This window comes from Pan troglodytes, chromosome 10 (assembly GCF_028858775.2).
Source record: "Pan troglodytes isolate AG18354 chromosome 10, NHGRI_mPanTro3-v2.0_pri, whole genome shotgun sequence".
Taxonomy (NCBI): domain Eukaryota; kingdom Metazoa; phylum Chordata; class Mammalia; order Primates; family Hominidae; genus Pan; species Pan troglodytes.
Genome location: NC_072408.2, coordinates 8329498 through 8356360, shown reverse-complemented (window position 1 = coordinate 8356360; position 26863 = coordinate 8329498). Strand labels below are relative to the sequence as shown.

Here is a 26863-nt window from a genome sequence, read left to right as displayed (position 1 = left end):
AAGATAATCAAAATTGACAAGCTTTGAGCTAGAATAACTGAGAAAGAGAATTCAAATAAGAAAATCAGACATGAAAGAGAAGACATTACAACTGATCCACAGGAGTACAAGGAGAATATTATGAAAATTAATACACCAACAACTTGGATAACCTAGAAGAAATGAATAAATTTCTAGAAACATATACCCTAAAGACTGAATCATTAAAGCAACAACAACAAAATTGAAGACTTTTTTTAAAAAGAGATTCATTCTTGCTTGGTTGTCCAGGCTGGGGCACAGTGACACCATCATAGATCATCAAAATTCTGGGGTCAAAGGATCCTCCTGCCTCAGCCTCTCAAGTTGCTATAACCACAGGCATGCACCGCTGCAACTAGTTAATTTTTTATTTTTTGTAGAGACCAGTCTTGCTATGTTGCCCAGTCTGGTCTCCAACTCCTGGTCTCAAGTGATCCTCCCACCTTGGCCTCCCAAAGTGCTGGGATTACAGCCGCTGTACCTGGACAAGTGAAGAAATATTAATAGCTGAACAGACCAATAACAAGTAAGAAGACTAAAGCAGTAGTCAAAAACCTCCCAACAAAGAAAAGCTGAGGACCAGATGGCTTCATAGCTGATTTCCACCAAACACTTAAGCACAAGCTAGTACCAATTCTTCTCAAATTCATCCAAAGAATTAAAGAGGCAGGAACACTTCCAAACTCATTTTAAAAGGCCAGTATTGCCCTTATACCAAGGCCAGATAAGGATACTATAAGAAAAGAAAATTACAGGTCAATAGTCCTGATGAAACTAGATGCAAAAGTTTCAACAAAATACTAGGAAACTGAATTCAACAGCACATTAAAAGGACCATTCACTATAATCAAGTGGTTATTTGCAAGGATAGTTCAAAATATACATAAATGTCATACACCACACTAACAGAATGAACGATAAAAATCACACAATCATCTGAAAAAGTATTTGACAAAATTAAATATCCTTTCATGATAAAGACTCTCAATAAATTAGGTAAAGAAGGAATGTACCTCAACACAACAATAAAGGCCATATATGATTAGCCCACAGCCGATAAACCTAATGGTGAAAAGTTGAAAGCTTTTCCCCTAACATCAGGAACAAGAAAAGGGAGTCCACTCTCACCACCTCTTCAACAGAATATTCGAAGTCCTAGTCAATTAGGCAAGAAAAAGAACTAAATGGCACACAAACTGGAAAATAAAAAGATAAACTGTCTCTATTTGCAAATGACATGACCTCATACACAGAAAACCCTAAAGCCTGCATAAAAAAATTGTTAAAAACTATTATAGTAAGTTCAGTAAAGTTGCAGAATATAAAATATACAAAAATTAGTTGTTTCTATACACTAACAATGAACTATCTAAAAAGAAATTTTAAAAATCTTATTTACAATAGCATCAAGAAGTTCACAGGAATAAACTTAATCTTAAGTGGCTGAAAGATTTGTACACTAAAAACTAGAAGACAAAGGAATGGAAAAAGATACATACAAATGGAAAGATAATCTGTTCATGAATTGAAACAATTAATGTTGTTAAAATGTCCATACTACTCAAAGCAATCTATGGATTCAATGCAGCCTCTATCAAAATACCAATGGCATTGTTTCACAAAAACAGAAAAAGAATCCTAAACTTCGTATGGAACCATAATAGACCGTGAATAGCCAATTGTGAGTAAGAAGAACAAAGCTGGAGTCATCACACTTTCGGATTTCAAACTATGTTACAAATCTAAACACTGTGGTACTAGCATAAAAACAGACGTCTATACCAATGGAACAGAATAGAAAACCCAGAAATAAATCCATGCGTTTACAGTTAATTGATCTTCGATAAAGATACCAAGAACACACATTGGGGAAAGTATAATCTCTTCAATAAATGGTGTTGGGGAAACTGGATATCTACATGCAGGAGAATGAAATTGGACCCTTATCCCTGACCATATACAGAAATTGACTCAAAATGGATTAGACTTAAACGTAAGACCTAAAACTTTAAAACTAGTAGAAGAAAACATTGGGGAAAGAAAGCTTCCTGACGTTGGTCTGCACAATGATTTTTTGGACATGACCCCAAAAGCACAGGCAACAAAAGCAAGAATAGACAAATGGGACTGCATCAAACTAAAAGGCTTCTGCACAGCAATGCAAGCAATCAACAGAGTAAAGAGACAACTTACAGAATGGGAAAAAATGCTTGCAAACCTATCTGATAAGGAGTTAATATTCAAAATGTCTAGATAACTCAATAGCAAGAAAACAACCTGATTTTAAAATGGGCAAAGGATCTGAATAGACATTTCTCGAAAGAAGACTTTAAATGGCCAAATGGTCACCAGGTATATGGGAAAATGCTCAACAGGCCAAAGGATAGCTAAATGTGAAAAGACGCTCAACATCACAGGAAGATGCAAATCAAAACCACAATGAGATATCACCTCATACCAGTTAGAATGGATACTATGAAAAAGACAAAAGATAACAAGTATTGGCAAGGATGTGGAGAAAAGAGAATCCTGGTACACTGTTGGTGGGAGTGTAAACTGGCACAGCCATTATGGAAAACGGTAAGAAGGTTCCTCTAAACATTAGAAACAGAACTACCATATGACTTAGCAATGTCACTTCTGCTACACATCAAAAACAACTGAAATCAGGATCTGCACTCCCATATCACTGCAGTATTAGTCACGATAGCCAAAATGTGAAAACAACGTAAGTGTGCATCAGATGAATGGATAAAGAAAATGTGGCATATATAATCAAATGGAATATTTATCAGCCATAAAACAAAAAGGAGGCCAGGCACAGTGGCTCACGCCTGTAATCCCAACACTTTGGGAGGCCGAGGCAGGTGGATCACTTGAGGCCAGAAGTTTGAGGCCAGCCTCGCCAACATGGCGCAACCCCATCTCTACTAAAAATAGAAAAATTAGCCAGGCCTGGTGGTACACACCTGTAATCCCAGCTACTCAAGAGGCTGAGGCAGAAAAATTGCTTGAGCTCAGGAGGTGGAGGCTGCAGTGAGCCGAGACTACGCCACTGCACTCCAGCCTGGGTGACAGAGTGAGACTGTTTCGAAACAAGAACAAAAGGGAAATACTGCCACTTGTGATACGAATGAACCTAAAAACATCAAACTCACAGAACTCAGAGAGAGTAGAACGGTGGTTTCTAGAGGGTTGGGAAAGGGGGAGATCGTGGAAGATGTTTGTCAAAGGGCATAAACTTTCAGTTACAGAAGATGAGTAAGTTCTGAAGATCCAGTGTACAGCATGGTAGACTATAATTAATAATACTGTACGGTGCACTTGAAATTTGCTAAGAGCAGATCTGAAGGGTTCTAACAACACACAAAACAAGTGGTAACTATGTGAGGTGATAAAGGTGTTAATTAGCTTGATTGTGCTAATCCTTCACAATGTATACATGTATCAGATCATGTGGTACACCGTACTTAAATGCATGCTATTTTATCAATTTATATCTCAATAAAGCTGGGAAAAATTATTCAAGATAAAATCATGAATTAATGACACAGATGATGAGATAATTCATTCTCCATTGAAAATGCACACTGAGAAGTTACATTTTAGATCTCCATTTTTGGCCATCTTCAATATCTACAGAAGAATTCAGCCACAGACAATATAATAAAATCAGCTATCACTAGAGGAAATAAAAAGAAAAATAATGTTTATATTTATTCTCCTTACTCTATAATTTTTTATTTCTCATTTTAACAATCTGATATCAATTATATTAACTAATGGAAAAAACAGACTGGCTCTTGGCATTAGAGAAGACAAACAAATGGAGAAAAATTCTGTTTTTACGAATCAAATTGCTTTTTCTCAAAATTAAGTTCCTCCTAACATTCATTTACTAGATGCAAAAATTTTGCTCTGTTTTAAGAGAGAGAAAAAAATTTAAATGGTGCAGAAATTCCTTTCACCTTGCATTTGTGAATTATTCCAGACGGTGCTGGCAACCTTTAATGCCAATAGCAGTAGCCTGGTTATTTGGGGCATTATGATACATGGAATAAATAACTGAATTAAAACTACTAGACTATGTTTTGGTTAGAAGGCAGATATTTAATCCAATCAAAGCCAATTTCATTCCTCAGCACTTTCCATCACAATTATATCGAAGAGTAAGTGATTTTAAAAATCCTACTTTACCTACAAATCATAAAACTAGGTTATGGTGTTTTTAGTCGTGTTTCAGAAAAAACAATTCAAGAAATTCATTACCCTCATCCTATCCAATCAACCACTCCGTGTGTGTGTGTGTGTGTGTGTGTGTGTGTGTGTCTGTGTGTGTTTTAAGAGACAGCCTCATTTTGTTGTCCTGGCTGTAGTATAGTGGCGTGATCATAGCTCACTACAGCCTTGAACTCCTGGGCTCAAGTGATCCTCCTGCCTCAGCCTCCCAAGTACCTGGGACTATAGGCACACATCACCATGCTCAGCTAATTTTTGTAGAGACAGCACCTCGCTATGTTGCCCAGGCTGGTCTTGAACTCCTGGCCCCAAGTGACCCTCTCGTCTCAGACTCCTGAGTTGCTGAGATTACAGGTGTGAGCATTCCACCTGGCTCACAGACATACTAACGGCTACCTCCATCAACTCCAAAAAGACATAATAAAATGCTAACTAAAGAATACAGAGCATGATCCCAAATGTATGTATATACACACATATAATGAAGAATATTAAGATGGACAAATTAAGCATGTTTTTTTCTTTTTGTCTTTTGAAAATTCATTTTTTTCTTTTCTTTTCTTTCTTTCTTTTTTTTTTTAGACAAGGTCTCACTTACTCACCTAGGCTAAACTGCAGTGGCACAATCATAGCTCATTTCCCAGGCTCAAATGATCGTCCTATGTCAGCCTCCCAAGTAGCCGGGACTATAGACGTATGCCACCATGCCTGGCTAATTTTGTCATTGCTGTTTATTTTTTGTAGAGATGAGGTCTCACTATGTTGCCCAGGCTGGTCTCAAACTCCTGGGCTCAAGCAATCCTCCAGCCTCGGCCTCCCAAAGTGCTGGGATCACAGGAGTGAGCTACAGCGCCCAGCCTATTTTTTTTTTCTTTTTTATCATTTTTTTATAGTTTCTAAATTTTCTACTTCAGACATAAAATATTTTAAAATTTTCTTTAAAAGTTGTTTCTAAAAAGAGATATGGTTGTATCTCAAAATAGGTTGTTTGCCTATATCAGACTAGATATACAAAGTAGTACAGTATGGCACATTTTTTTGGTCTTTGATTCTTTTAAGTTTTTGGTCTTTGATTTTCTTAATCCATTTTCTTTTCATATTTTAAATCTCCTATCTTTAGTTTCACCACTATTATTTCTTCACCTTCACTCTATAGGCTAAAGGATGACTATCAAGATAAAATGGTTTTATCTATGATAGGCAACCAAGAAAAGTATAGAAAATTGTGAGACAATTAAATCAATCTCTTGCCTACCCCCACCTTCTCGTCCTGTGTATGCGTGTCTGTCTGTGTACGTGTGTGTGTGCATGCACATGTTTTTATGAATGTATGCATAGTTCTGAATTCATGAATTAACTGGAAAAGATGAAAACACACAATGATTTTCTTGCCTATTATCCTTTTCAATACTGTTTCTCTGGGAAGAGATATAAGAGGGAGTATCATCTAAATATACGTTAAAAGAGTAAAAGGAGGGTATTTCTGGAATGTATATTTAGGAAAAAACATTCTGAGACATAACAGAACTTGTGAAATGAGGAATTTCCTTCTTTTTCCTTATAAACATCTAGTTTGATTTGAATCGAAATTCTCAAGAAAACCCAGATGTTAGTAAATTCCTATCGTGAGGTGCCATGGATTTAATGGTTTAGTAAATTTATTAAAACTCTCTCAACTGCTGTTTTGCCTGAACTAATCTGAATTTCATTCATAGTGAACGTAGATGTTTTACCATTCTTCAAGCAGGAAGAGGACAAATTAGAGCAATTCATAAATAAATTAATGCTTTAAAATTAGATTCACAATTGCTAAGCTCCCAACTATTATAATAAACAGTGAAATGATGAATAAAAGATTTAACTCTCTCCACCAGCACACAGATGTAAGCAAACAAAAGTGTAAGAAGACAGAAAAACGAAGATGGGAAAGAAAATAGTAGTTGAATTTTTACTGGTCTCTGCCACCAGAAGTTTTACAAAATGTGGTCCACCATCTTGCTATCTAAAGTGTGATCCATGAACTTATATCATGAGTATCACCTTAGTGCTTGGTAGAAACACCCAATCTCAGGTTGATGCCAGACCTACTAAATCAGAATCTGCACTTTAACGAGGTTCCCAGGGGATATGAATACACACTAAATGCACAATGTTAAGAAACAACAGTCAATGAAGACTATGCCAGGCAGGCTTTGCCCATATTTACTTTGTTATTGCTACCCTAAGCCTCTGTCTCTTAAAATCCAAACTCAAATTTAGGTAAATCTATTAGATCACAACTATTATGGACGCTCCTAACTCCCACACCACTTTAACTGAATCTATCTTATGACTTGTTGACTTGTTCTCCACATTAGGGAGGGAGTCTACATACCTGTATTTTATAAAGACTCTGTACTTTATGAACATGCCTTCCTAGAGGTTAAAGTCCTCCTCTGATATATTTTCAAAATCCACAATTCCTAGTACAGTTCCTTGTGGTTTATAGGTGCTCATTAAACATTTGTTGAACAAATGCGTAAAAAGGAAACTAATCATACCCTACTGACAAATCCACCCAAAACAAAACTCTGAGAGAAAATACAGTTTGTTTGAAGCTCTAAAACAATGGAATTACTAAAAAATAAATATCTTCCTTGTATCTTAAACATCTAGCAAAATTAATTGGTAAAGGAATTCTTATTATCTGTCTTTAACTTACTCCTTCCTATTAAGAAACTAACAACATTTGTCAGAGGCTACACTTCTACTGGCTGTTTTGCTTTACCAAAAAGGAAGTTACATATAGTTAGTGTTACACGTTACTATACCATAAAATCTCCCACACAAATTTAAGAAAAAATAGGATGCTTCTATTGTCAAATTTAAAAAAATATTATCAATCAAATTTCACTAAGATATTTGTGTTTTCACTCAAGAAGAGAAGCTTAAGCTAGGGCTTAAACAGACAATGATTAAAAATAAAATGACATTGCTAAAGCACTGTGTATATTACACATAAACATCTATAATATTTATAAAATGTTACATATAGAGAATATGGGCCAGATGTGGTGGCTCACGCCTGTAATCCCAGCACTTTGGGGGGACAAGATGGGTGGATCACTAGAGATCAGGAGTTTGAGACCAGCCTCAAAACCCCGTATCTGCCAAAAATACAAAAATTAGCTGGGCTTGGTGGCACCTGTAATCCCAGCTACTCAGGAGTCTGAGGCACAAGAATTGCTTGAACCCAGGAAACGGAGGTTGCAGTGAGCCAAGATCGCGCCACTGCTCTCCAGTCTGGGTGACAGAGCGAGACCCTGTCTCCTCAAAAAAGAAAAAAAAAAAAGAGAATATGTACACTCATAATAGTCCTACAGCACATGATGATAATGCTTTGGTCAATAATAGACTGCATCTTGTATGCAGATGCATATAAGATTATAATACTGGATTGTTACTGATGTTTACATGTTTAGGTACACAAATGCCACTGTGTAATGCTGCCTACGGTAACATGCTGTACAGGATTATAGCCTAGGAGCAATAGTCTATACCTTACAGCCTAGCTGTGCAGTAGGCTAGACCATCTATGTTTGTGTTAGTATACGCTATGATATTTGTACAATGATACCACATAGTGATGTGTTTCTCAGAACCTATCATCCCAATTATTCAATGACTCATGACTATATATATTGCACACGTGCACACACATGCACACACTCTCTCTCATTTTACCTTCCTCCAAAGAGCTCCACTCACAGTTAACATAAAAATTAAGACATAAAATTTTATAATACTACTTAAATATCTAATTGTGCTTTAAAAAATACCTGCCCAAAGAATAACCAAAAAACTAAAAATAAAATGCTAATAGTTTCACTTGTTATTTATCTAATTAAAATGCTTTTGACTATTTCAAAGCCATTTTAAATATGGGTTTTATTTTCACGGAACCATATTCCTAACTGTCTAAAGAAAACAAGTCATGATGAAAAGGAGAAAAGATATCAATACAGAACGTAAAAGTGTTAATTACTTGGAGTTTTACATAAACACTTTTAACTTCTGCAAAAATACTTTAAATGATCAATTCAACATTTTTTTTAATCAGCAAGGAAACTGCAGGATAATTAGTCTCATCTTACATTTGGTGTCTTTTATTTCTACGCTTATTCTCACTACTACACTAATTTCTTTGAAGACAAGGACCCGATTTTATACAACTCCATAGATCTGAGATGAGGACTGTCTTATGGCAATTAATCAATGTTTACTGAAGTGTTTTGACTTTTTTTAATGCTGGTTCTCAAGATAACTTTAATCTATGACCATTAATTCAACAAATATTTAATAAAAGCTTCTATGGGCCAGGTGCTATCTTCGAAAATATGGCCGTGAACAAAACAGACAAAAATCTCAGCCCTCACTGAGTTTACTGTCCACTGGAAAGAAAGAGAACATAAGAAGAATACATGGTATGTCAGACAGTGATAAGTCAAATGGGAAAAATAAAAGAAGAAAGGAGATAAGGTGTGTAGGAATGGGTGGCGGGATTGGAATTTAAATTAAGTGCTCAGGAAAGGCTCCACTGCAAAAGCAACAGCTAAGCAAAGATGTGAAGGAAGTAAGGGAGTGAGCCTGAGTGTTCCTCACGAAGGAAACAGCAAATGCGAATGGGCACGAGGCCCAGGTGAAGCAGACAGGAGCAACAGGCCACTAATGAGGAAGGCAGGTAATGAGGGCCACCGCCTCCAGCAAGGGTTAGCAAACTTCCCTTGTAAAGGATCAGAGAGCAAATATTTCACATTTTGTGAATCATGTAAAATCTGTCTCATATATTTTTCTTTTTTGTTACCCTTGAAAAATGTAAAACCCATTCTTAGCTTGCAGGTTTTACAAAAATAGGTGCCAGATGAGCTGTAGTTTGCCAATCCCTGCTGAAGAGCTTTGCAGGTCACTGGAAAAGTCTTTTTCATTTGGAAGCAATTACTTGTTATCACAAAGTACAAAAGAATTGCTCAAAAACACAAATAAAAATAACAGTAACCTAATAAACATTCAAGTTTCTCTCAACTGATGTAAAGCCACATATTTGTCCATAATTTAAAACTAGCATGCATTCTCAACTGTCAACTTTTTCAGAAAAGAGCCAGCCCTCGCACATCTATTCAGCAAATATTTACTGAATGCCTGCCAAGAGTTAAATACAGCTAAGGAAGAAAAAAGAATACAATGTCCCCACCCTCAACAAACATATTGAACTTATTTTTAAAAGGAGGAGGTGGGAACATAAACTAACAAAAAAGTATGTCATAGCACAGTGACATGTGCTAGGAAAAAAATTAAAACAAGCAATGTAATGGAGACACTGGATGTGACAAACAGTGTATTTCAGCTACAATGGTCAGGGAAGAGACATATAATGATCTAGGAGAAGAGGCACAGAGAATCATAACTACAAAGGCTTTGAGGATAGAAAATGCTTAGCTTGTTTTAACAACAACAAAAAAGCTGACAGGTGGAGTATATGGAAGGGGAGGTTGTGGTGGGGTTACAGGGGTGGCAAGAAGCCATAGGATACAGAGCCTAAGCTGTGGAAGGAGCTTGGGTTTCACTGTGTATGATGGGAGAACACAGGAAGGTTTTAACCAAGGAGTGACAATGTCTAAGAGTTCAGTTCAGGCCAGGTGCGGTGGCTCATGCCTGTACTCCCTGCTCTTTGGCAAAACCCTGTCTCTACAAAAAACACAAAAATTAGCCACGCATGATGGTGTGCACCTGTAGTCCCAGCTACTTGGGAGGCTGAGGTGGGAGGATGGCTTGAGCCTGGGAGGCAGAGGTTGCAGTGAGCCGAGATTACACCAGGCTACTCTAGCCTGGGTAACAGTGAGACCCTGTCTCAAAAAAGAAAAAAAAAAAAAAAAAAAAAGAGAGTTCAGTCTGATTGCTACAGAGATGAGACTAGTACAGAAGTAAGATATAGAAGCAGACAGCCATTGGAAAACGGCTGCAGTAATTTGAGCAAGGGATAATGGTTCCTAGAGAGAATCGAATGGAATCATTGAATTAAAGACACATTTTTGAGGTGTGATCGGGCCTACTAATAGATTTAATGTAGGGAGTAAGAAAAATCAAGGATTGCTTGGTGATTTATTGCCTGCACAATGAGTGAATGGTAGTACCATTTATTGAGGGTGGGAAACTGGGGAAGAAGAGGTTTTGAAAAAGGTGGGCCAGATCAAGAGATCTGTTCTGAGTAAAACTAAATTTGATATTTAACTAAAGACATTGTGTAGGTAATAAGTAGAGTATTCTGGAGCACCTTGTATATTATTAATTTGGTAGCTATTGCTGTGTTTTTGATAATGAATGCCTTAGACTTGAAGAAGTCTGAGGCCAGGCATGGTGGCTCACGCCTGTAATTCCAGCACTTTGGGAGGCCAAGGCAGGTGGATCACCTGAGGTCTGTAGTTCAAGACCAGCCTGGCCAATATGGTGAAATCCTGTCTCCACTAAAAATATAAAAATTAGCCGGGCGTGGTGGTGCATGCCTGTAATCCCAGCTACTCAGGAGGCTGAGGCAGGAGAATTGCTTGAACCTGGGAGGCAGAGGTTGCAGTGAGCTGAGATGGCACCATTACCCTCCAGCCTGGGCGACAGAGTGAGACTCCATCTCAAAAAAAAGAAAAGTCTGAGAATATATATATATGAGAATAAGACTGAGAGTGGAGGCTTTTAGAGGTCTAGAGGAAAGTGGCAGAATCAGAAACACCACAAAAGGAATGACAGGTGAAAGAGGGAGAAAATAAGGAGACACTGGTATCAGAGATACCAGAAGAAAACAGTGTTTCAAGGAAGGAAATGTGTAGAATGATGCTGAAAGGTAAAGTTAAGATGGGGCCATGGAAGTGATTTCTGTATTTGGTAACATGGATATTTATGATAACTTGACAAGAGCAGTTTCGTAGGAGTACTAAAAATAGGAGCCTGATTAAACAAACTTGAAGAAAGGTAAGGAAAGGCAGATAGCAACTACAGTCAATTTTTTAAATAAGATTTGCTGAGAAGGGAAGAGAGAAACAGGGTGGCAACTAGAATAAGACATCACATCAAGAGAATGATTTTTTTTTAAGACATTAAGTGGAACTCTAAAGGCAGGTTAGTACACTTGTGAACCAGGAGAAAGCAAAAATTTGAAAGGAGGGAGAAGGATAATGAGGGAGAAGCATCTTTAGGTTGGGCAACTGGGATAGGATTAACAGAAAAGGCAGCAGAGGTGAATTCAGGAATAGTGGCACTATTCAGGCAAAGGCTCCAGGTATAGATGCAAGTAGGCTGGTAGATTTGATGAGGAGACAAACTGGGTAGCATCCAATTATTTTAATTTTCTCAAAGAAATATCAAGTGAAGCCAGAAACTTTGAGTGGAGGCGAAGGATTTGCAGATTTTATAAGAGAACAGAATGATACAGTCACCTCTGAGAATGGGAAATCAAATCTAATAGTCCTCTTAATTAGGACTGCCTGCAGAATTAGGAGCAATTTGAGATCTGTGGCCATAAATTCAATGTGAGACCAGTCTGCAAAGCTTTGTGACTCTTCTTGCCCGGTAACATAAAGCTGCTCAGGGCAGAGGCAGTGTAGGAAGACACTTGCTTTAAATCAGGATTGAGGTTTAGCAAGCAAGTGTGACAAAAGAGAAAAGCAAGTAAGTCAAGGGGATTTAGAAGGGAGTAATTACACTGCTGGACCATGAAATCTGACCCGGGTAAGGAAGGAAGTGTGAGGCCATACGAGGTTCAAAACAAACAAAAAAAAGTAGTAGGTTGTTGTTTCAAGGTCCTAATTAGATGGAATAATTGGAGTGGAGACCAGAGTAAGTGAACTGGGAAGACAGGAGGTGTTGGCCAGAGCTGAATTGTATCTTTCAGTATCACCATTCCAAGGTGGAGAATTCTGACGGGTGACAATCTGTTCCACATTTAGAGGCAGGTTTACTCTACCCAGAACAGCTACACAATGCCCTAAATCAGAGAAACGACACTGTCTAGGAATGGCAGCAGGCTAGAGGAAAAGCAAAGCAGAGAACCCACTCCCACATACCACAGCACAATTTATAGAGCTGTTTTTCCAAAACAGTCATTGTCCATTTCCCAAACTGTGTAAAGATAAGAATCTAGTACTGCTGGTACAGTCAGAATCAATTTATAAAGTCTGATAAAACAGACCAAGGATATGACACAATGCTATGACTGTACTGTGCCAAGAAATCTAAAGGTGTGGCTGAGAAATAGAAAACCAAAGAAAACCCTGCCTTAAAACGCAGGCTTGGCTTTTTGGATCTATGACAGAATAAATTTATTGTCAACTTTTTTCACTGTTTAGAAAAAGGAGGAGAGGGAATACTTTTATGTTGTTCACTTCTGGATTTCTTGCTGATTAATTCATAATGACAGAGGAAAGCACGGAGCACTTTTATGGAGCAAAGCACCCATTTTTGTTAAGCATTATCATAATTTTTATCACTGTATCAAACAAGACATACAACCTTACACTTCTGAGTAAAATGTTCATAGTAAGAGAAATAAGTGTATATAACCTCTTCCTCTACCTCTATTATTTTCTCCCTTAATTGTATTATTATTCTGCAACACTCCCACTTCATTTAATTTTCCTCTCCCTTTCATGTCTCTTGTTTATATGCCTCAGGCTTCACAGGATCAACCAGGGATTCAACCCTTCTTGGTAGAAGTCAGACATATAGTGGTTGCTAGCCCCATGACTTTGGAAAAGTAACGTACTAGTCTGAATAGACAATATGGCCTTTTATTTCCTATTATCTTGTTTCACTCTTCCCAGCTGAAAAGTGTTTTTGTACATATCATTCCATTTACTCCCCCCGCCCCCCGTCCCTCCTCCCCAACCCCACCAAGGCTATGTCAATGATGAAAGTTGTGAATGCTACAGTTGAATTATACTGCACCAACAGCATATGAAAATGTATATGCAGGAATAATATGCCATCCGTATTTCTCCACCTGGTGATTTCACAGGGCTCAGCTTAAAAACTAATTTAATTTGTACATTTCACTCTAACATGCATAATACAGAAGTAACAGCTGGAGGCTAACTGTGGGAAATCAAGGCATAAAATCATTAATAAAAGCAGATCTATTAAGTAAATGATAGTAACACCTTTTTCTGTGCAAATAAATATTAGTGATCAGAAAATCTCATATGTAGTTTTCTCAATAAATGTTAGTTAAAATAAAATAAAAATCATTAAATCAAATGGGTAGAATACTATTAATTGCTAAAATATCCCAGTGAGATGGGAGAGAAGAATAAAGTTACGAGTTTCTGATTTCATTATTAAAAGATGCACCTAGAGGAAAAGAACGGAAAGAAGGAAGGAGAGGGGGAGACCAAAAAAAAGGTAACTTGTAAATCTGAAAATTTGGGGACAATTTATTTTCATACAAAAACATTTACATTCCATTTCCAAATAGTCTTTAACCAATAAGATTCTGGTTTTATGTAAAACATGACTTAATTTACAAAGATTCCATATGCACACAATTGAATTATAAAAGTTGTTTATATTCCCACACTTTTTGCTTTTTTTGGATTCACACTAACTACGTAATAAAATCCATATCCCCTTAATTAGCACTAAAGGTCTTTAACAATAACCTATATTTTTAATATTCCCTCATGCAGTAAGCATGAGGAAAAGATTCTTTTGTTTTTTTGCCTTTTCAGATGTCTTCATGTCCCTGCCCTTTCCCTTACCCTGTCTTTGCCGAGCATAAGAGCATACATGCGCTCATTCTGCAAGAAGCAGCTTAAATGGCAGTATCTTGGCAAAGCTTTCCAGCACTCCCCTAAACAGAACTTATTCCTTCATCTCCATGAGCTAAAGGGTCTGTATCTAGATGATAGTATAATATAGTATAATTATAAAAGAAAATATTTTCTAGATCCACTGATAGATTGTAATATTGTAAAAAATGCAAATATTAGATCTAGAGTTCCCAAATTAGATGCAATTCAAACCAAAAGACATAATGCAAAGTACCAGTATTAACTGAATATGCTGTTAAATTGCTGCTCACAATGCACTCATGGTACTTATCACTATGGTCCAAGTTGTTTTGTTTTGAGCCATAAGATGATCCAACTGTCTCAGAAATTTTCTCAAATTACTTTTTAAAAAAACTTTGCTGCTTATAGTACATTGTGACATCATTGAACTCTGCTTGGATAAAAAGCAACAGTATGGATTAGGCCCACCACTGTTCTTTTCTCATTGGCCCATGACAATTACAACAGTAATACCTGAAGACAATGAGATGATATCCATAAATATAAATGAAACTACATAGGGTACTTCATTGTAAGACAGTCACCCAGGTGATCCAGAATATGTATATAAACTTTATTGTCATTGAAATGAAAATACAAAATCATAAAATTTACATGGTAACTTGTAAATCTCAGAATATGTTCAAGGTCTCCCAAGGGATGTGAGGACCCCTAACAGGAATACAAATGGTAGAGTGGTTAAAAGCAAAAGTTTTAAGGGCTAAAGAGCTCTAGGTTAAATGCTGGTTCACTATTCATTATCTATATGATCTTTAGCCTCTCTAAGCTTCAGAGTGTTCTTATCTTTTTTATTTATGACATGGGAATAATGCCCATCTCTTATAGAATTGTGAGAAGTAAATAAAATAATGCAGGAAACATGCTTAGCGTAAGATTTGGCACACTGCAAGAGGTTACTAACATATCCTTTTTCTCCTCACCCCAAACATATATGTGTGTGTGTGCGTGTGTATGTATAAACACACACGCATATTTATCTGTTTTATATGTTAATATATAAATTTAAATATCTAAATTTGCCCTTACATTAAGATCCAAGCAAACATGGAATATGCTTCTTCTTCACTCTTTGAGGGGAGGCCGGGAGGGGGGAGTGGAGGGAAGGAGGATACTATTGAAGTTATGTGTTATATGTTTATATCTAACTCAAGCGCTATGCTAAATATAATACCATAATAACCCTTACAAGTACTTATTATATACCAAGCACCTTAATGTTTATCACAGCATATTTATCATCTTATTCAAAATGTTTTATGAGGTTTTATTAACTCCACACTAAAAATGAAAAGAGCAAACCTTCAATAAAATTGAATCATTACCCAAAATCAGTTTTAAACATCCTAGAACTAGTACTCAAACTCAGGTCTGTCTGACAGTAACTACGATACTTTTAACCTCTCTACTATAGAAATTATAAGCAAATACTGTTTACCTGGGAGATCTCTGATACCAAATATGAAATGAAGATGGTGTACATAGTACATAAATCAGAAGGCAGAAACCCACTGCTCTACAGAGTTGTTACCTACCAGGATTCTATTACCATGGTTAACAGCATGTATTCCTCTGTTCTTAGGAAATTTCATCTTTCAGTGTCTTTTTTCTTTCCAAAAGTGCAGCATATCCAATGATGTAAGTACCCTGGCATTCTCATATGGATTCATTTCCTTTTTTAAAAACTCAACTTTTCCTTTTTTTTTTTTTTCTTTTATTTTTGGAGACAGAGTCTCATTCTGTCACCAAGGCTGAGTGCAGTGGCGTGATCTCGGCTCACTGCAACCTCCGCCTCCTGGGTTCAAGTGACTTTTGTGCCTCTGCCTCCCGAGTAGCTGGGATTACAGGCATGCACCACCATGCCTGGCAATTTTTTTTTTTTTTTTTTTTTGAGATGGAGTCTTGCTATGTCGCCTAGGGTGGAGTGCAGTGGCAGCGATCTCGGCTCACTGCAACCTCTGCCTCCTGGGTTCATGAGATTCTCCTGCCTCAGCCTCCCAAGTAGCTAGGACCACAGGTGCCCACCACCACAACCAGGCAGTTTCTGTATTTTTAGTAGAGATGGGGTTTCACCATGTTGGCCCTGCTAGTCTCAAACTCCTAAGCTTGAGTGATCCGCCCACCTCGACCTCCCAAAGTGCTGGCATTACAGGCATGAGCCACCGCACCCGGTCTTAAAACTCAACTCCTCTGAAAGCAAGTTTCGACTCTACAACAGTATTTCTATGCACTCTTCCTTTTCAAAGCTACCACTTTCTTCCCACTTGAAATGATGAGTATGACCAGATGAGTTTAGTTCTTCCACAGAATCTGTCTCTTCACTCACATTAGATGGTGAATGTGAAAGTGCACTTTAAGCTACCAGGTACTAAATAAATGTAAGACACTATGGGGTTTTTTCCCCTCTTTATGTGAATAGTCAAAATGGAAGCCAAAAGATTTAGGCACAAAGAGTCAGGAAATAATTTTACATCTAGAAAAAAAATACCGGTAAGTCAGAAAACTAGACTAAATGCTAGGTTACAGGTAAAGGTGAAGAAGACTAACCTCACAAAGGGCAGAATCGGGATTACTAGACAACTAAAAAATATGCTTTAGGCATTGCCCAGGAGAAAATAGGCTCTGGGATGTAAGAGGATCACATTTATCTAAGCTTTGACAGCCTGCTAAGTTTTTTACATATTCACTACTCATTAAATAGACAAATATTTCATTAAATGCTACCATTATATACCAAACACTGAGGATATAATTTTGAGAAAGCCAGGTAGGAAGGGGTCCCCAGAGAAACTCCAGCCAGCGGTGCCCTGGGAGGAGAGCACACTGGGATGGAGCTACAGAAATCTGCACCTTGTGCAGCAGGGAGGAGCCTGGCCCCTCCTTTTCACGGGTATAACCTGGGAGTCAATCTGCAAGGCGGGAAGCACTCTAGCAAGGAATCTGGCCTGCAGAGAGGCCCTGTTTCCCCCTTTTCCTTTTCACCCAATAAAACCCTGTCCTACTCATCGTTCGAATCGTACGCAAGCCTAAATTTTCGTGGCTGTGTGACAAGGACCCCGTGTTTAGCTGAACTAAGAAAAATTCCTGCAACAATTTCATGAATAAAAATTGTTCGTGCTCTCAAATACTTCCCAGGCATCTAAGGAAATATAGTATATAACAAGTGCTATTAGAGTGGACAGGAAAGAGCCCTAAGCTAGTCTGGAGGTGGAGGTGATGATCAGGGAAGGCTTCCTGGAAAAACAGTATCTGAACTTTCCTAAGGGATTAAGTCCAAGTTACTAGGCAGGTGATCCAGTACTAGGCAGAGAAGAACTATGAACAAAAACCTGAGGAAAAGGAGAATGTGTTATCTTGGGGAAAACCTCATGGTTCAGAATGACTATAGCTTAAAGTTGGAGGAGAGAGTAGAGAAAAAGAAAGCTAAAGGTAAGCAAAGCCAAACAATTATATGCTAAGCAAGGAATGTGTAGCTTACCCAAAGTATATAGGACTTATATAAGGAAGTGATATAATCAGATTTCCCAAAATTTGGAACAAGCTGAAAGGGAAACATAATGAGAGTGGACAGGAGGAAGCATTAGATAGCTTTTGCAGTAATGTAGGAAAGAATCAACTTACTCTACTGTTGCATCAATAAACTAATAATGACAATAAGCAAGCTACTATGGTTTATATTTAATTGACCTCCTTTAAATAAGGTAAAGAGCCTGTGGTGAATTTTCCTCTCACAACACATTGTATAGAACTTCTGATTATGGCCGGGCACAGAGGCTCACACCTGTAATCCCAGCATTTTGGGAGGCCAAGGATGATGGATCCCCGCAGATCAGGAGTTTGAGACCAGCCTGGCCAACATGACGAAACCACGTCTCTACTAAAAATACAAAAAAAAAAAAATTAGCTGGGCGTGGTGATGAGTGCCTGTAATCCCAGCTACTAGAGAGGCTGAGGCAAAAGAATCGCTTGAACCCTGGAGGCAGAGGTTGCAGTGAGCCAAGATTGCGCCACTGCACTCCAGCCTGGGTGACAAAAGCGAAACTCCATCTCAGAAAAAAGACAAAAAGTTCTGATTATATCCAGGTTATATCATTATGATCACTTCCCCAAGCCAATTGTTCCTTCTAGTTTTCTTGGAAAGTCATCTGCAAAGTACTTTCCTATTAACATCTCAACTTAGGCCAGGCATGGTGGCTCACGCCTGTAATCCCAGTACTTTGGGAGGCCGAGGTGGGTGGATCACCTGAGGTGGGAATTCGAGACCAGCCTGACCAACAATGAAGAAACCCTGTCTCTCCTAAAAATACAAAATTAGCCGGGCATGGGGGTGCATGCCTGTAATCCTAGCTACTCCAGAGGCTGAGGCAGGAGAATCGCTTGAAAACAGGAGGCGGAGGTTGCGGTAAGCCGAGATTGTGCCATTGCACTCCAGCCTGGGCAATAAGAGCGAAACTCTGTCTCAAAAAAAATATACATATATCAATTTAAAAGATTGCATTTGAAGGGGATTATTTTTCACTAACACTTTCAAAATAGTTGTGTAACATACTTAAGTGATTTTTGAATATAGAAACTTACAATAACAAACATTGAAATTTGTAATACCTAGGCCAAACAGCTAGCTACATTTTTTTTTTTTTTTTGAGACAGAGGCTCACTCTGTTGCTAGGCATGGCACAATCTCAGCTCACTGCAACCTCCACCTCCCGGGTTCAAGAGATTCTCCTGCCTCAGCCTCCTGAGTAGCTGGGACTACAGGCACGTGCCACCACACCCAACTAATTTTTGTATTTTTTAGTAGAGACGGGGTTTCACCATGTTGGCCAGGCTGGTCTTGATCTCTTGACCTCGTGATCTGTCTGCCTCGGCCTCCCAAAATGCTGGGATTACAGGCGTGAGCCACCATGCCCAGCCCTAGCTAAAGAATCTTAAAACTGTCTTTTGTAGCCATTGACAGCAACTATCCCAAACACACCAGAAAATAATAACAACAATCCCATATTAATGAAGGAAAGCGAAGTAAAGAAAAATTAAACACACATTTCCCTCCTGCCTATGACAGGAGTCAAGTTTCTGAATCCCATTACACTACACCTTAAAGATGAGATCTGCTTGCAAAAAGAACTAGTTTTGCGATCTTTGCTATCATGCTCAAACATTTGACAACCCAGACAAGAGGTGGAAGTTAAAACAAAAGAATACAACTTCACCAACAAAGAAAATGCCAACAGTGGATAAACACTGCAGCTTAAAAAGACCGTCTTAAAGACAGAGCAATCTTGACGTACACACAATTAAACCACATCACTTACAGGTCTGCCAGCTGCCAGTGAAGGCCACTGATTTCCTCGTCTGTTTCTCCCAAAGCACAATCTCAAATTCTGAGACCTCAAAACCACATACATGGACAACAGAAACTGGAGGTTGGAAGGAAGGTTTCTGTGAAAGCATAAGCCATACCCAAGAAGCCAACTCAATAGTTCTGAAGTTTGTGACTTTTTTCTCCAGTTGCTTCACCCTAAATTTCTTGTCACTTTGTTCCACTGTTCAATATGCTTTTATACATTTAAAGCAACAAGGCAACAGGTGCCAGTGAAAACAGTGCTTTTGCTCTAACATCCTAAAATCTTAACCTGACTCTTGTACCCATGCCAATAGAAAACCTCAGACGTCCTTTAACAAAGGCAAACGGTCACCTTGATATCCTAAACCCAAGGAAAGGTCGATTTTTATAACAAGTTCAAATATGAGCTAGTATAAATAAATCAACAGAGATATTGTTAAACGTTTGTGAATTTTTTAAAAAAGGAGAAAAATCTATTTGAAAAACATTAACTCACTAAAGTCTTATGAGTCAAAGCACGCTCAACAGACCAACAGTATCAGCACCAACTGGGAGCTTTTCGAAAGGTAGAAAAATTCAGGCCCCAACCAAATCCATCAAATAAGAACTCTATTTTAACAAGCTCCCATCCAATTTGTATGACACTTAAGTTTGAGAAGCCCTGTTCTAAAGGATCTTATAAAATAATCAAATTACCCAATATCTGAAATACAAGTTGTGTTATAGAGCATTTCTTGAGCAAGACAGAAAATGTTGATAAATAGGACAACACGAATGAACTAGTCAATACTATAGGAACATCTCATACAACAGGCTACAAATGGTGACAGACTAGCCAATCTCACCTAAGAATTAGAGCAAAAAAAGAAACCAAAATGCTATGAAGAAATCCCAAACATTGCTACATGAAACCATAAGTTTGTTTAACTGTGTGAATTCCAAATGTATTGATAATCATAGGGAACAATACATACCAATAGCCCCCTTGCAAATAAAGCCATCATGAGACTGCTTTAAAAACAGTTTATCACGCCTGTAATCCCAGCACTTTGGGAGGCCGAGGCGGGTGGATCATCTGAGGTCAGGAGTTCAAGACCAGCCTGGCCAACATGGTGAAACCCTGCCGGGCGGATCACGAGGTCAGGAGTTCGAGACCAGCCTGAGCAACATGGCAAAACCCTGTCTCTACTAAAAATACAAAAATTAGCTGGGCATGGTGGCGCACCCCTGTAATCCCAGCTACTCAGGAGGCTGAGACAGGGGAATTGCCTGAACCTGGGAGGTAGAGGGTGCAGTGAGCTGAGATCACATCACTGCACTCTAGCCTGGGAGACAGGGCAAGACTCCACCTCAAAAAAAAAAAAAAAAAGAAAAATTAGCTGGGCGTGGTGGCAAGTGCCTGTAATCCCAGCTACTCGGGAGGCTAAGGCAGGAGAATCACTTGAACCCGAGAGGCGGAGGTTGCTTGAAAGCAGTGAGCTGAGATTGCACCACTGCACTCCAGCCTGGGTAACAAGAGAAAGACTCCGTCTCAAAACAACACAAAAAAAGTTTAATTGCTGATTGCAATATCACTATTTTATTCAGAATTAATCCATTTCCCATACAAGACAGGCTTAGTATAATCAAAAGAAGACACAACTGCAACATGCCAACAGCTGCCAAATAAGAGATAGAGCTGCATGCAGTTTCCACTCCAAGACCACACATTCTGCTTCTCTGGCCACTGTGCATACCAAATAATACAAGTAATCCAACCCTCCACCCCCATGCTCCAAGGATCTAAAAAGCATAAATTTAAAAAGGTATTACAACCTGCATGTCACCTCTAGATGTCACAAAAACATAACAGAACAAGATATAGAGCAGGGGTGTCTATTCTTTTTACTTCCCTGGGCCACACTGGAAGAGTAAGAATTATCGGCCTACACATAAAATACACTAACACTAATAATAGTTGATGAGCTTAAAAACATGCAAAAAAAGCTGATAATATTTTAAGAAAGTTTACAAATTTGTGTTGGGCCACATTCAAAGCTGACCTGAGCTGCATGCAGGCCATGGGCTGTGGGCCATGGGTTGGACAAGCTTGATACAAAGGAAAGGAAAGCGTGAAGTAAACTTGAAATGAGACAAACTAGATTTGTGCCCTAGATTCTGCCACTTAGTAGCTATGACCCGAAGAAAATCATCTCATCTCTCTAAAGTCAATTTTCTGATCTGTGAAATGGGAAAATGTCATCCAATTCATATAGTTGTTATGAGTTGAAGTGAGATAAAGAATGTGATAGCATTTTTAACAGTGTCAAACTGTAATCAGAAATCAGACGTGTTTCTGTGGTTTTACTGAGATGGGGGGGTGGGTGCCAGAGTAAGTATGGCCCAATAGTTATTATAAGACATATTAAAAGATGATTTGTGGTTTATATGAAATTTAACTGGGCATCCATATTTTTATTTGCTAAATCTGGCAACTCTATAAAAACTCAAATTTTGGCCAACTTTAAAATTATTCTTTCTTCCCTTCTCTGTTGAATTTGCCATCTTCAGCTGATTTACAGAATTTGTGGTGATCTACAACCGTGGTGATCTACAATTGCTATCTAAAAAAACATTTACCATTTATCAATGCATGATAGCATAAAACTATCATTTTCAGGAGAAGAGTTAGGAAGATCAGCACAAGTCTGCATTCACATATTTTTCTTTCCCACCAATGAGTTATTCAAAAGAGTACACTACCACACCAGCAGATGTTATTTAACAGAGAAGATGCTACACTTGCTTGTGCAGACTATTACAAAAACACTAGGCACTATTATTTGAAAGAAAAATAATAAGAAATACACTCTTGAACAATAGAGTTGCTTAAAAAAGCTAAAGGAATGAAAAGTGGAAGCTAAAAATGCAAATAATAACAGATCATTCTCCTGGGTTATAAACTCTTGCCCATAAGTCAAACTCCTTGTAAATAGAGTTTATGGGGTCAGAAATTTTCTAGGGCCTATAAAAAAAAGCTTTAGCTAAAAAAATAAGAAACTAACCCTTTCAAAAATACAATATCTATTTTTGTGAGTGATATATCTTATGATGAGGTTTTAGCAACTAGTGCCTTTTCTTAATGAAATCAGACAATAATGTAAAAAATCTTTTTAAAGTGTGTAATCAGAGAAATAACTATTTGAATTAGATTTTAGAAATTAATGTGAAATGTTTTCATCAAACTATATAAAAGAGACTATAACAATGGGATTTTTTTGGGGGCAAAGTATAAAAGTATTTTAACTTTTAACAACATAGGGACTCTGGTCTTAACCCATTTATGCCTAGTGTTCTATTATTGGAATGCTAAGCTTGTGGGAGTTATTTATATCCTACTGCTCAAGGTCATCACGAAGCTCTGATTCTTCACACACAAAAAATGTACAACCTCTGGTATAAATGGGTTAATGAAGTTGTTAGAAACTATCACACATATTCCAAACATTTGTTTTAAAAACAAGTCTACAATGGAAACTGATAATTAAAACATAGATATTAATAATATTGAGCTCAATTTTAGACTTAAGTGTTAATGAGAATAAAGAGATGACATTTATAGCTCTCATCTCTGAATGACCGTTAGCCAAAAGAAGAATTCTGAACCAAATCATATATTTTCATCTATACATGGAATAATTTCTTTGTATTCACTCTCTGGTGCTAATGTCATTGAACAGGAAATAAAAAGATGTGTATGTCTGAAGACAGAAAATGTGAGTCTTCAGTCAGTATCACTCTAAATAAAATCTCACTACTCTGTACTGAATGCAAAGGAAGACAGAGGAGAGCAGGGGAAGAAGACAAGGGAGAAGAGAGGAATAAAAATAAACCTCTGCAAAATAGAGATGTTTAGTGGAGACACTAAAATACAAATACTACAGTTAAGCATCACTATTAACACAAAACAAGTGGTTAAAATAAACAGGGAAAGGTTAAGTATCTTGCCCAAGGTCATATAATGAAGTCACCCAAACAATCCAGTATCAAAGCAGTAATAAATTATACTCTCTTTATGACCTATTCAACTGGACTTGGCAAAACCACAATTAAAATGGTAAAATGTTTCTGTCTAGAAAAAAAATACTGCACTAAATCATAATCTGGAATGAAGAGAGACTTTAAACTTTTGCATACTACAGCTAAGATGATCTTTGCCACTGAAAAAACAATGACTATTTTATTTTGTATTCCTTGGAAAATAAACTTATTTAGAAATAAGTATGATTTAATGGCATTTGCTGCTGGGTAAAAGTGAACTAAAATAAACCAGCTAACAATATTACAATTAATATAACCTGTAACTCAGTGAATTATGTATATACCAATGGCTTCACTGTCAAATTCTTCTGAAGCTTTTCTCAGGGTTTCATTTAGAGAGACTGAGAGCAAAACCAGTCGTGCAAAGGACTAACTATGGGACAAATGATAAAACTTCCCACTAAAATGAGTCAGCTTGAAGCTTAAGTTAGAGATGAAAGTTCTCTAAACACAAGGCAAAACACTTCATGAAATTTTTATACTAAAACTCAACTGCTTTCAGATTTTGCCACCTAATTGGAATTACTTAAGTGGTACCCATACTGTTCTACTACAATATGTGGAGAAAATGTTTAGAGTAGAAATGGGAAAATCTATTTTTTAAATGCAGTATTTGTGTTTGCTATTTTTATTACAAACACTTTAAGATTCCTTCTGTAATGAATACAGCTTACTCAAAATGGGCAGGGGGCATAAATTTTTTTCAATTTATTTTCTTTTTTGGGGAGCTAACTCTTTAACACTTATCCCAGTGTAACCCATATGCTAGCTGTTGAGTCAAAGAGGTGCTTTTATAAACAGAAAATATATATCTATATATATATATATACACACACACACACACACACACAGATATATATATATACACACACACACATATATATATAATCGCTATTATTATTAGGCAGTTGCTAGGTAAAACACATATGATATTAACAGGCTCATTTCTGAATCCTATCAGAAATCCTCACACTTTATATTGCCATGGCTCATATGCAAAATAAGTAACTTTTTAAATGCAGATTTTTGTTTTGTGCCACGTCTCTCACTATTTACTTACTAATGAAGATGGGCAAGTTACTTAATGGTCTCTGCACTTGTGCTTTTTCAACTAAAAAATCAAAATAATACATCTCTCTTCATAGTTGCTAAGATCAATTGAAACAAAATACGTTCCGCTACAGTGCCTCTGGCACATATAAACACCAGTAATCGTTGCTGTTTTTCTTATCACTAGTTCTACCACCCAGCAGAGTCACAAAATGAAACCAAAATTTAAAGGATGTGGGTGTGTGTGTGTCTGAAAGTTCGTCTCAGTAAATAATTCAAGGTTTCTTCTATAAAGCTATAGACAGTTGTGACTTTCCCTCCATCATTTTTGCGGCACTTTATCCCGTTTAATAGCCAGAATGTCTCTATTGAATGTTCAATTAAATTAACACAATTCTTTTTCCCCTCCTCTTTCCTCGTAATGCTCTTTTCATCTCCACTTCTCTCTCAGTCAAAATCTGGCCATCTGGTTCTTGCTCTCTGACTACTCACACTACCTTTTCAAAGCACAAAAATCTGAACACACTCTTCTGATAAACCCAATACCCTTGACATTTTATCCTCACAGCTAGATTTCTAGATATCTCTCTCCTGAAATATGTTCAGTTCCCTATAAGAATTCAAGATAATGTTCGCAAACAACACTCAATCACATCATCTTTGTTTTAGTGCAAGCATACTGACCTTGAGGTGAGACTGAAGGAAACAGCAAATCCAGGAAGAAAATGTGAAAAAGAAAGTTAGAAAGAATTAATAAGGACAATATTCAGAAATATTATTCATGGACATCATAAAATGCAGGATTAGAGAAGGGAAGGAGTCACAAATTCTATACAGTCACTAAAAAAGAATTATTTCAGATTTTCAACTCTCAACAAATTTACTTTCTTATTAGATTACACCATTGTATTTTAATGAAAGTTTCTAAAAAAAAAAAAAAGTTGTCTAAAATTTACCATTTCCTGGGGCAGGAAAAAAAAAACAATTTCTTAAACACTAAGAAAAATAGAGAAGGTTAGCCATCTCATTCTCATTTAAGTAGTCAAGAGTTGGCTTTAAGTAACTGCACAATTTTAGTCTGCTTAGTTTTATAGACACCCACCTTATAACTAACTATGCCTTAACCACCCCATTCCATTAAGAGGATCCAAGTTATCTAAAAGCAAAAGCAGAAAAACACAGCTTCTGTAGAATACAGAACTTTAATGTACTTGAAATAATTTTCTCAAATGTTAAAACATAATTTTCTCCTAATAACAACTAGTATTTCTCACTCCAAATCTACCAAAATCCTCAAATGGTGCAATCTAAAAGCAATACTGAACAAGAATACACAGGCTTGTTTACATCAATTCAGTTCCAATGCTGCTTAGCAGTAGGAGATATAAAGCAGTCATGCTTAGTATTCCTGCATAGCATGTAGCCCTTACAGTTCATTACTGCCTTTTACAACAACGAGCAGTTTTTCTCTTTTCAAAAAGTAATCAGTTTCACTGAAATTAGTATGATCCTCCAAATAGTTAGGGCTTCTAACGACCAGTATCATCTGGATTAGCTTCATGGTCTAAATTGTACCTTAAGAATCTGAAACAAAATATCTATTTCTTGAATGCAAGCACCATTTCCATTTATACTTTAATGTTTTCTAAGACTTAGTGATGTCTTGCAAAAGTATAATTCAGTACTTACAAGTTTTAAAAAGTCATTGTGAGAATAAAAAAGGATAAGAAGGACAAGATTTGTTACCTTGTAACATGAAGAGATGAAAAACAGAAACAAAACGACTTGCTGGCAATCACATGGTGCCTTAGTGGCAGATACAGAATAAGAATGTAGCAGCCGGGCAGGCGCGGTGGCTCACGCCTGTAATCCCAACACTTTGGGAGGCCGAGGCATGCAGATCACCTGAGGTCAGGAGTTTGAGACCAGCCTAGCCAACACGGTGAAACCCCATCTCTACTAAAAATACAAAAATTAGCCAGGCGTGGTGGCACACGCCTGTAGTCCCAGGTACTCAGGAGGCTGAGGCACAAGAATCGGTTGAATCCGGGAGGTGGAGGCTGCAGTGAGCCGAGATTGTGCCACTGCACTCCAGCCTGGGCAACAGAGCAAGACTGCTGACATCTCACCTGGGCATAATTTATCTGTTTTATGATGCTTCCTTAGGAGTCTATAAAACTCCATGAACGTTTAGCATCTATAACGCAGTGTAAAATGCAGACAATGTTCAAAGGCAGAAAGAAGCCGATCTCTAAATGAT

General features: G+C 37.5%; 1 protein-coding gene across 50 annotated transcripts in view; it reads right to left on the bottom strand.

Moving 5' to 3' along the window:
- ERC1 (ELKS/RAB6-interacting/CAST family member 1) overlaps window positions 1-26863 on the bottom strand; it is a 536900-nt gene that overhangs the window by 288953 nt on the left and 221084 nt on the right. For 14 of the 50 annotated variants that reach the window (XM_063786204.1, XM_063786196.1, XM_063786199.1 and 11 more), the window contains one exon: window positions 25288-25299. The exons of the other annotated variants lie outside the window; for them this stretch is intronic. In XM_063786204.1, the coding sequence (XP_063642274.1) occupies window positions 25288-25299 (12 nt within the window). The remainder of the gene's footprint in view (window positions 1-25287; window positions 25300-26863) is intronic. 50 annotated transcript variants of the gene reach the window in all.